General features: G+C 32.1%; 1 protein-coding gene across 1 annotated transcript; it reads right to left on the reverse strand.

Moving 5' to 3' along the window:
- Positions 1 to 5,104: 5,104 nt before the first annotated feature.
- On the reverse strand, positions 5,105 to 8,064 carry LOC125810623 (probable WRKY transcription factor 31). The gene is made up of 5 exons (XM_049490094.1): positions 7,585 to 8,064; positions 7,410 to 7,508; positions 6,707 to 7,234; positions 6,506 to 6,619; positions 5,105 to 6,072 (listed from the first exon to the last, which is right to left on the reverse strand). Exons 1-5 carry the CDS (start codon positions 7,960 to 7,962, stop codon positions 5,350 to 5,352), a joined length of 1,842 nt encoding a protein of 613 aa, XP_049346051.1. The 5' UTR covers positions 7,963 to 8,064; the 3' UTR covers positions 5,105 to 5,349.
- Positions 8,065 to 12,371: the final 4,307 nt, after the last annotated feature.

Raw genomic sequence — 12,371 nt, forward strand, 5'->3', positions numbered from 1 at the left:
TAACTTTGGTTGTTTATTTGAATATCTATATGTATCTATCGTTATATACCAGATACATGATTCTTGTAACTGGAATGTATATGTATGAGTTGTATTTGATATTGGCCATTGTATCGAAATTTCTCAACAAACACACTGATATTAAAAAAAATTCGATTGAATTGAATTTCTTTAGGAGTTGTGATATATTAGATACTCTAAAGTTGTACTTACACATGTGATTTCCTCATTAATTTATGTCTTTCAGTTATATCCCTTATTTAGATACAGTTGGATCGTTTGGTAGAGTGTATTAGAAAAAATAATGCATGTATTAGCCTTGTGTATTACTAATACCTTGTTTGGTACTCTTTTTCAACCTATGTATACACTCTATTGTGTATTAAGGTGTGCATTACTAATACCATGAATTTCTAGGTATTAGCAATGTAATGATTTTAATGCTTGCATTAACATGATAAAAGACCCAATTGTCCCTCAAAAGCTTTTTTACATCTTTTCCACCATAAAAGTGGAGGGTATCTTTGTAAATAATTTTTTTAATGCAATACATACTATTTTTAATGCATTAAATAATCTATGTATAATTAATGCAAGCATAACTAATGCATGCATTACTAATGCAAACATTATTAATACACTCTATTTAGCATTATTCTTATACACTCTACCAAACGACCCTTAGTTATACGTATCTGGTTAACATGTATCTCGGATACATGTATCCGAGATGCTAATTATGTTAGGATTCATAACATAGCAAACTCGGGAAAAGAGAGATAATTAGCTACTAAACTAATGAAATTCGTATGGTTTGCCCTTCATTTTTTTTAGGACAAATTACTTAACTACACTCCTTTACTTACCTTAATATCCATTTATCCCTACTTATTTAAAAAAAATTCAAAAATCCCTTATTTACCTATGTATCCCGCATGTATCCCGTGCACAACGCTATGTATTCCGCTATGTGGAATGTATCAAACGCTATGTATCCCGTGCACAACGCTATGTATCCCGCTATGTGGAATGTATCAAACCTAATGTATCCCGTGCACAACGCTATGTATCCCTCAAACATCATTTTTAAGGGATTTTTGGTAAATAGAAAATTAGAAGGGATAGGATGTTATTTAGTACTTATAATATGTGGTTCCTATAATTTATACTTTTTTTAATGTAAAAATTAGGCAAATGACATAGTATAAGAAAGAAATTACTTCCTTTCCCTACTCTTTCATTAATTACCAAAAATCCCTTTTTTTAGTGTTTTTCGGATACATAATATACCAGTGTGATACTTAATATAGCAGCGCGGATACTTTAATTAATAACGGGCGGATACTTAAATTATTAAGTTGTTAGCAGCACGAATACTTAATTAACGGGCGGATGCATAATATAGCAGCGCGGATACTTTAATTAATAACGGGCGGATACTTAAATTATTAAGTTGTTAGCAACACAGATACTTAATTAACGGGCGGATGCATAATATAGCAGCGCGGATACTTTAATCAATAACGGGCGGATACTTAAACTAATAAAGTATCCGGTTAAGTTGAATTGGGGGAAAAGAAGGGATTTTTGTATTTTAGTAAAAGAGTAGGGAAATATTGAGAATATAAAAAGAAGTGTTGTGTATTTAAGTAATTTTTCCTTTTTTTTATTACTACATCAATTAGATCCAAACTAAAATTTGGGCTCAGTCTCTTTATTTTGGGCCTTAGAATCGATAAGCCTCACTCGCATTACTTTAGAAGTTCTTGAATGAATCAAATGAAAGTAGGAAACATCATGTCATTTCTTTATGGAAACAAAAAAAATTTCACAACTGCTTCAATAGATAAGATCAAATTAGATGCTTCTTGGGTCATTTCAATAGGCTCAGAAATCACACGTTTTTCTGGATCATCATAGCGTACTTCTACATATATCTATTTACATGAAGATTTTTTCATATATAACGGATGACAAATTACGGAAAATTTTATAAAGTTCTTACAATCCATATTAGTAAGTGTTTAAAGAATTCTTTTTTTTTTTTGGTTTGTAAATACAACATTTCAGGATCTCTAACGTAACGAATCATTATAATGGTACATCACAATGTTTTTTTTTTGGGAATCACAATGTTATCACTTCAACAAAAGTAATTTTTAATCGAGAGAACATATTTTCTCCTCCTTTTCTTTTTATGGCCGTCTACTATACACGCCATAAATGTCCGTAAAAGAAAAGAATTTAGGCTTCCTATTACAAAAATGTACTACTAATATTTAGTCAATATCAAAATTGTTTTCTAAATAAAGGAATACCTTGTGAGTTTTTAGCCAAATTAGAGTTTTTTAAACAGGAAGATCCAATAAATATATATAGGTGATCTTTCATTGGGATTGTACACAAGAAAATAAATGTTTCCTTTGCAAAATCTAAGTAGAATTTTCTAGCACAAACAAACACGTCGGTTAACTTAAATGTACCAAAGTTGACTCCATCTCATCATTAAATGACAAGTTGATGAGAGCTTAGAGAGCAATAAGTGCCCATCTTATCCAAAAAATAACATAATCTCAAAATAGAAATCACAGTCAAATGGTACTCTCTCCACCCCCCTCATATCATCTAAAAATAGTTATCTTAATTAAAACTAATTTTTTTTTTCAAAATAAGGCTAATTATTTTTTTTCATTTTACCCTTTAAGTAATTATTCTTGAAAATACCAAGAAGGATAAAATGGTTACTCTATTAATTAGTCTATTTTTACTTGTTTATGTTTAAATTGACACACCCTTTAAAAATCAAATGATAAGCTTTATATTGCCCTTTAAATATAATAAATTTAAGGATTTAGAAAAGATATTGGAAAATAATTATAATTAAGAATTAAGTGATAAACTATCTCTTAGTTCTCTAAATTAACTGTACAAGTAAAAGTAAACATCTACTTTTAGTAAAGTGAACAAATAAAAGTAGATGAGAAGGGTAAAATCTCATTCTAAATAAATTTTTTATCAAACGTAGAAAAGAGAATCACGATACATAATTTAAGACGAAGAAAATAAAATTGAACCAGATTTTGTTACTATGTATACATGTGATGGTAATTTAATTACGAGTAGCTGTTGGGTTGTCAACAAAAACATGGAGTATTTGCATCATATTTTGGACCCACTAGAGTCACTAAAGTCTTATTTTCTTCAATATGATCACACTAATCCCATTGATTTCATTATTTAGCCAAAAATGTAATACGACAGGAAAAAGAGAAGAAAAAAGATATATGTAGTGCCATAGCACGTAGGCCAGGGCATACGCCCAAATGTTTTTGGCAATTAAGTTGAGAGGACTAGGTCAATAGAAATGTTCAAGAAGAAAAAGACATATATGTAGACTCTTACTTGACCTCACAAGTCCTATTCAATATTGATCACAATTGGACTATATCATAGCATTTTCTGACTTCAAGGTATGAAGGCGAACAACCACTTAAGCTATTACGCATACGCGTTTTCTAGATTTATTCTATTTGATTTGAAGTCAATCGATTCAGTCATGAATATATTGAAGAGAGCTCCTTCAGACCTTAGAAGACCATGAATCCATGTATACCATAAAATATAGAAATGATGTGTTGCTACAAGTGAAATATCAATGAAGATCGGATATATAGCAGATATTTTCTGAAATTTATTTAAGTAGAGTATATGATATCGATGGCTTGAGGTCGAGCAATTAAGAGGGCATATTATTATAGATGTTGATTTTTATTTTTTTTATATCTAGGTCACAATTTGAAAGGCAACCATCTTCTCATATGTTTTTTCTAATAGAAAAAATAGTCCAGTACATAGTGTTGTCATTCAATCCACACAAGAATATCATGTATCCGCCTTTAGTCATAAATCTTTTATCAACAAAATGGGAAATTTAAAACATATAAATAAGGATTTAATCAATATATACTGACAAGTTATAACAAGGTACGTAAAAACATATTTAATAATTTTAAAAGAATTAACCTAAATAGTTATTCAATCACCTATTTAAATTAAAAATGATCAACATATATATGATATATGTATAATATATGTATAACTATGTATAATGATCAATGTATAATCTATAAATATCGATTAGAAAGAGTAAACAGGTAATCTGATTGACTATTTGGGTAAGTATCTCAATCTTGATTTTGTCATGTTTAGGTATGGACAAGGAAAATGGAGATCAATAACGTTAAAGAAACGGACAATGTATTCAACATCAAAATGAACTTGTCATTTAATGAAATTTGTCATTTGTAGGTCATAAGAAAGCTTAACAAATGAGACAAGTAACCAAATCTCTTTCTCATTAGTCTCTATTTTGTTTCTTCTTTCTCATACATTTTTCCATGTCAAAACAAACTCCTTTATAATTTCTAACAACTGTCAGACGGTTTTATTGACTCCTTTCTTGACTCCCATATCAATAATAATGTCACTTGAAGACTCACCAAATTCTTGCACTTCCAACGCTTACAATATTTTACTACTTTCGTTTTAATTTATATCCTTATATGATATAGTTAGTTTGAATCAATACAGAATTCTAAAAAAAATAAAGACTTCTCGAACTTAGCTTATAGTCCACATGTCATTACATTTGTATTGTTATAAAAACTTCTCATTAAGGCCGGTAAATAGGTAAAATCATAAAAATATGAATGGATAATCAAAAAAACAAAATGTGATACATAAACTAGGAGGGAGTTACTATTTTCTCAATTTCCTCCACTGTATCACTGGCCTTGTAACTTTGCCTTTGTGTATTTTTTGCTATACACTCACAAGTAGGGTATGAAGAGGGTACGATGTATACATATCTTATTTTTGTGAGGTAGAAAAATTGTTTATGATAGACTCAACTCAAAAGTTCATGTTTCCAATGTTGGATCGTTAAAAAAAAGTAAGATGGGAAAGTAGCAAAATACAAAACAAATGCAATAACAAATAGTAGTACATATTGAAGAATAAGAAACGATGCGATAACTAAATAATACTATTGACAAAGAGAGAGAAAATAGAAGGAAGACAAGAAATGAATTTCAAACATTTCTGTTCTTTTCCTTTGCCAATATTTTTTCTTTGTATTGATAAGAAATCTTGAATTACATTATTCAGCCAAAAAAAGAATGGAAGATTATATGTTTTAAGCCACCTATAAAACACACAAAAAAATCTTATCAACTTGTATAGTAATCTAGTTTTCCTGATTACTAATTAAACAAAAAAAATTAATTTAAGAAAAAAATTCTTTCTTGAAAGGAAAATATGCGCACAGCAGCTTAATTGACAAGCTATCAATCAATTTGCTGGAAAACTCGAATTCGCCACTTTATTGTTGCCATTGCTGTTGTTATTGCCATTGTTTGTGACACTGTTGTTATTGTTGTTGGCGGGCGTTGTGGTGGTGGCAATTGTATTGTTGGTACCATTGTTTGATTGCCCTGGATTGCCAATAAGTGAAGTGATGGCTGCTGCTAATGCTGCAGTGAAATTAGGATCACTGGTTAAGGCGTTCACCGTGTCAGCTAGAGGGTTGTGGTTGGATGGATTAATCGAGGATGACATCGTTGAATGGTGCTGTTGTCCTTCCAAATCTTGAGACGATTGGAGGCCAGAGAATTTGGATTGGTTATACAATGCCTGGCCAAATATCTGAGGCAAAAGTGCAGCTGGATTTGCTAGGATGTTGTTGTGAGTTGGATTTGAAAATGGGACTTGGAATGGGTTTGGGGGTCTTGGGAATTGCAACGGGTTTGGGGATTGAGTTAGGTCCAATGTAACAGTAGGGAATGGGGCGGAGGCTGAAATTGTGGCCATGCTGGAAGAGCAAGGGAGGAGAGTTCTCGCGAAGAAATTGGGATTCATTAGCCCATCTGCACTTGGCATAGAACCTGAAAGTAACATTCTTGCTGCAGAGGAAGTTGTTGAGGCCATCCCCATAGCTGCCGGTGGCAACGGATGGTTGTGAGTACCTTCATAAGTTGTGATCAAGATCGTTCTGTCCTCTGCACATCTTTGAACCTATCAATGCAGCAAAATTCACTTCAGTCAAAAGACTTCCTTTTTTCCCCTTTCATTCAATATTCATTGCCCATTAATCCGGCTAATCTAGACTCGCTTTGAGTAAGCCCACTAAAGGAGGTAAAACACTCTTTAGTATACAATTCTTTATCTAAGACTTCTGGTTAAAGTTATAGAGACTTTCATTGCTTTTAATTACTACTATAATATATAAATTCAGAAGTGAATTCCTCAAGATATTTCCTAACAAGATTCTGTCTTGATTATTGTTGGAAAAAAAATATATTTTGTATTTGATCAAGAAAGAGCAATAGCAACACAACACCAACTAGTATTGACAATCAGTGTACAACTAACACATTATTGTCTAAATTTACTAAGATTCATGATTGACCAAGTACAGAACTAAATTATTGAACAAACAGAAACATACTTGCTTCCGAACTGGACAACCAGCTGCCATGGTGCACCGGTAATAAGCCCGAGGACATGGGTTTCCCTTCGCCATTTTCTGCCCATACTTTCGCCATTGGCAACCATCTGTGATCTGATTGCATCACAAAAAAAGTTTTATCAAATAATCTTTTAAAACCAAAATCAATATATATATACACATTAAATCAAAGTTACATACCATGGGAGCTTCTGATCGTGCCCTGACGGAGACCCTAGCCTTTCTCATAGTAGCCTCAGTAGCTTGATCAGCAGGTTTATTAGTAGAGCTATTGCCAAGTCTTGGAATTTTATTAGGACCCCAACCAGGTGACTCTTTTTCAGGACTATCTTCTCTTATAATTCCACATGTGGAACCTGCTTCAATGTTATTCGTAGGTGATCGCGATTTTTCCCTGCCACTTCGTCCCTCTGACGATGACTGGGAAGTCTCTTCAGCCTCAGAAGCAGCTAAGCCAAGATCCATAAATTGCCTAGGCACTACTTGTCCTCCTCCTCCATGACCATTTTGATTATTGTGGTGTTGATGTTTCACTTCTTCACTTTTCCCATCACGTTGACCACTTTCTTGATTTTGTTGCTGTTGGTGCATCATTGTCATCATATGCATCTGCAGGGTATTGTAATTGTTTTTCACCTGATTTAACATATCCCTTAATCGTCGATTTTCCCCATTCATTCTTTCCAATTCAGCCTGAAGAACTACTAACTGAAACAGAGGATTTCCAAAATTCATGTGTTAACAAAGCTAAATTACAGAATATACCAATTGATTTCTCATATGGTCACTTTATCAGAAAGTCACCCTTTTTTCTGATTAGTTGAATGATCATCTGAGAAATTAATCAACTCCAGTATAGTGAGTGATATTAAATTAGTCTTACCTCACTCTTGATTCTTTTATCATCAGAATTAGGGGATAAGCCATCATCCACTAAGGACTGATCACTATAAGTGTTTGCTGTAAGAAGATGCAAAGCAGTCTACAAAACGAATACAATTATGTCAAAATTCAAGAACATTTGGTAAGAAATCTACTCCTAATTCGGTTAACCTTACATTAATATTAAAATCCAATTCAGGAGGAGGAGGAGGAGGAGTGTTTGATTCTTTTCTATCAGAATCATTAGCTGTTGTTGGCTCCTCAGAATTAGTAGCATTTTTTTTATCAGCAAAGAAGTCCATTTCATCAATAACTGGTCTGATGTGTTGTTCGTCTTGATCATGATGAGTAGTAGAGCAGTTAAGGTTTACTGGGAATTGAATAGTAGGAGGTGGTGACCTGTTGTTGTATGATGATTCCATAGATGAAGAATTGAAAAAAATATTGTTACGAGGATAAAAGTGGTTGTTATGGGGTTCAAGAAAAGAATTGAGGACAGTAGGAATAGGTTTGATGGGATCTGGATCAAAGGAGAGTCCACTTCCTTTGGCCATATATGAAGAGAAAGAAATGAAAAACAGAAAGGGGAGAGAGAAGAAGGGTGTTTGAATAACACCAATGGACTCGCCTAATAAAAAGGGAAGTTGAGACTTGAGACTTGAGACTAGGGAAGTAAGACCAAATACTGGGGGGGGGGGGGGGGGAGAGTATTAAAGTAGTGGATTTTTTTTATAAAAAAAAATTGTGGAATTGAAGAAGAGTTGAGTTTCTAGATTTGTTTGAACTTTGAAGAGAAATTGATGGGATTTGATTTTTCTAAAAATGATACTACAACTTAAACAAATTGGAAAGGATGCCAAGTATGTCCCACTTGAAAAATGAGCTGTCAAATATGGGACCATTCTAGGAGTTTTAGTAAGGTCCATTTGAAAGAAAAATTAGGCGAAAATAGAAAAGCATAATATCATTTAATTTGATTTCAGGTAAGTAGATACATCTATTTTACGTGATATAATACATGTAAGATCTCATACACGAAACAAAATTGACAATGTAGGACGAATATGTCTATTTATTCAATTTTTATATAAATTTAAATATTTACTTGTACACACAAAAAATAAATGACGTAAATGTCAATTGAAGCTTGCGTTAATGTAAAAAATATATATAATCAATTATTATGATATTTTAGGTTATATATAAGGTATAAATCATAATTAAGATAAAAACAAAATAGTATTAAGAAAAAGAATGTCATTGATTATTTTGTCAAAATAAGGAGTGAGAAAATGACATTGACTTGTTCAAAAAATTCACCGCCCGGATAGGTCCGGCACTTGCTCGTGACGATAGAATGTTGATCTTTGGGCCTTCTTTTGGATACATTTGAGTCAACAAATTTCAGAGACCGGCCCACTTTATGACGACTTGTGGGCCTAATCTTTGCCACGTAAGACTTCTCTTTGTCTTTTCTTCATTTTGACTTCTTCACTTAAAATATGAAGAATGTTATTTTTTCTATTTTATGTTTACTTGGTAAATGACTGTTATAGTTATGTGGTAAATTTTGGTGCTATTTCTCTATATTCATGGACAAGATCTAAATTTATGGCTTTTATGTGATCAATACGTGAATTAAGGCAAATTTCAATCTAAACATGGTAAGAACATTGTGCTTCTAAATCATATAATTTTATATCTAGTTTGAATAAATGTCAACTTCAAATCAGTTATCAATAGTATTTTTCGGTCATTAGTTATAACATTTTTTAATTTTATAGATATACTTTAGAAGTTATTCAGAATTTTAAAATTTATGAGTTTTTATAACGATGTCAAGTTAATACTATTAATAATAATTAATAAAAATTTAATCTCAACCCACCTTATTAGCTTTTGGATCGTTTGACCAAAAATCTACTTTTTTTTTCATGCATTAGTGAAGGAACATGTCCTTAGTTTCTTCTTCTTCTTTTTTAAAAAAGTTTTAATTAGGTCAAAAAGTTTATGGATATTTTCCTCTCATGCATGCATTTAGTAAATATTACTCCCTCCGTCCCATTTTATGTGGCAACATTTGACCGGGCACGGAATTTAAGAAATAAATGAAGACTTTGAAATGTTTACCAAATTGCCCTTTTAAAAAGTAGACTCAATTTCTCTCTCCTCATAAATGTATTGGAGTATTATTTTAACATTAAGTGGGACCAACAAGGATAAAAAAGGAATTGTACCTTTAAATACTTTCCATATAAGGAAATGTGACATTCTTTTTGGGACTGACCAAAAAGGAAATGTTGCCACATAAAATGGGACAGAGGGAGTATTATTTTGTCTTGTTATTCCTTTTACTTTTTCCTCTTTATATGATCAAGTTCTTTCTACAATTCTCTAGATTTGTATCCATGTGATATGGTATAAAATAAAATATAGTGCAAAATTCCATCTAGTCAGTTGATTGAAAAATGCAAACAATTTCCACATTTTAGAACAAATTCTATGATTTAAAAGTAAAATCTAGTTTTTTTTATTATATATTTTTACGAGTAAAAAGCTAAAGAATAGTTTGCTTATGTGTTCATGATGAGACTTTTTAGTAAACAGAGTTCAATTTCATTGGATATCTGTACACCCTACTCAGATAAATTAATCATAGATAAAAAAAAATTAAGATTTAAATTCCTTCTTTTAATAAAGAAATTGGACATTAAAAATGAACGCAAGGATGATAGAATTATTTAAAAAGTAATTCAATGATTCAATCTATTTATGGTTTATCAAATTTTAAAAAGTAAAATTCTATTTATATTATTCGTTAAGCTCATGTGCAAAATACTTGGATAGCTATGGTTAAGTAGTATATTTATAATTAAATAGTATGATAAGTATTATAATACATTATATTACTCCTTTCTTTATTACTTAGGTATACACTATACAGGGTTGTTATTTTAGGAGTTAAAATATATTTTTTATTACGTATTTTTAAAAATATTTTTAGAGTGTTTTGAGTTTTTAACTGGAACCCTATTAACTATTGGTATTGTGATTTAGGATAAGTACTATTCAAACATATAAATTTATTTTAAAAATTCTATATTAAATTCACATCAAAGTTGAACGATTCAACTTCTCACTCTAAATTATATCAGTAAAACTAAAATAAATTAAAATAATAGTTAATATCAACTTCGAAAAATATGTATGTCCATAAAATTCGAAAAAAAAATCTATTTTTACCTTTTTCAAGAAATTTTAGAAATTTCAAAAACAACAAAAGATAGTTTTTACTTTTTTTCACTCTAAATTACTCACAAAAATACAAAAAAAAGAAAACAATAACTATAATTTATGTCAGGGTCAAACACCACATCAATTACCAAATATTATTTCACTTTAATTTTTTTTTACTTTGTTCTATTTTCACAATGAAATATGAACAAATATCTACTAAGTAATGGGAGATCCACAGTATACAATGTAACGATCCGAACCGTTGTTATTTAGGAGAAGCAAAAATTCGAGAAAATGGTTCTCGAGTGTCAATCACTTCCAGGGTGTAGGCTCGGGGCGTGACAGTAAATAACGCGAAATCTTATTTCCTCCTTCCTAAAATGCCTAATTTAGACGTAAACCGCCCTAGAAACCCCCAAAAAGCTGCTATAAGCTTGGAAAAGAAGGAGAAGTAGATTTCTAGCGTAAGGAGCATGAGGGATGGCAGATTTTCGGTCAAGATCACTGTCACGAAGTCACAAAAACAAGAATCAAAGCCAAAACCCCGTGCAACTTCTTGGCACCCAGGTAGGCTAGGTTTTATTAATTGAGTAGTTACAAATCTGTGCTCACTGCGTAGTATAACGATAATCAATAGTAGGATTCATGTGTAGGCCTTCGTGCACCGAACACGACATGATTAAACCATAAGAAGAAGCCTTAGGTGCTGGACTAGGGCAAAGTTGGTCGAATTATTGTTAAGTGATATATGTCGATGAATACTTCATTATGATGGTTGTGATTCTATGATTGTGTGATATATGTTTGTTCTTGCTTCATTATGATACATGTATGTATGTGAATGTTGCATTATTGATCACATTAATTGTAAATGAGGATATATGAATGATGAATGCCATGAATCATGACTTGATTGTATGATTATGAGAATGTACTTTCACTACAAGAAAAGTGTAAATTATATGGGGATTTTCTTGGAAATTAGTATGAAAATTTGCAGGAAAATTAGTTTCCTACGAATTTTCATACAAATCCCCAGGAAAATCCCCATGTAACTCATACTTTTCTTGTAATGTTTGTGATTGTGATTGTGGTTTGTTGAATGGATCGGGTGTTGCGTTTCGACACACTAACTTGGATCGGTTGCCACGTTCCGGCATAAATATGGGATTGGTTGCCACGTTCCGGCATAAACATTGGATCGATTGCCACGTTCCGACATAAATATGGAATCGGTTGCCATGTTCCAACATTGGATCGGATACCACGTTCCGGTATGCTAACAACTTGGGTTTGGATTCCATGAGAGGCCCAATGACTTGATATAATTATGATATTTGAGAATTGTGAAACTGTTCGTAGTTCGTAAATGATAAATGATATTGTAATTCCCCGGAGTGGTTATATGGTTATGAGGATTTATATGTGATTATTCTTTTGTGTTGAGTGAACTTGTTGTGTACCGGGTTGTCGAATGAATTGGGAAGGCCAAGGGTTCAAGGGTCGTAATAATTGAGAGCAAGAGATGTCCGTGTGTTGTAAGGGTAAGAAGTGGGGGTAGTGTACGTGATGTAATTACTTAGGTGGATTTCACCTTGGAGGAAGGAATTTGTGGTTGGTAGTTAGAAAGCTTGATGTAATGTGCCATGTGGTAAGGGCAGGGTAACATAGAAGAGAAAGTAAGGGTATGTCGTGGGTGGTTAGTCGAAATGCTTGTAGTTGTATT

Source organism: Solanum verrucosum, unplaced genomic scaffold (assembly GCF_900185275.1).
Source record: "Solanum verrucosum unplaced genomic scaffold, falcon-dt-bn FXZP01000118.1, whole genome shotgun sequence".
Lineage (NCBI taxonomy): Eukaryota > Viridiplantae > Streptophyta > Magnoliopsida > Solanales > Solanaceae > Solanum > Solanum verrucosum.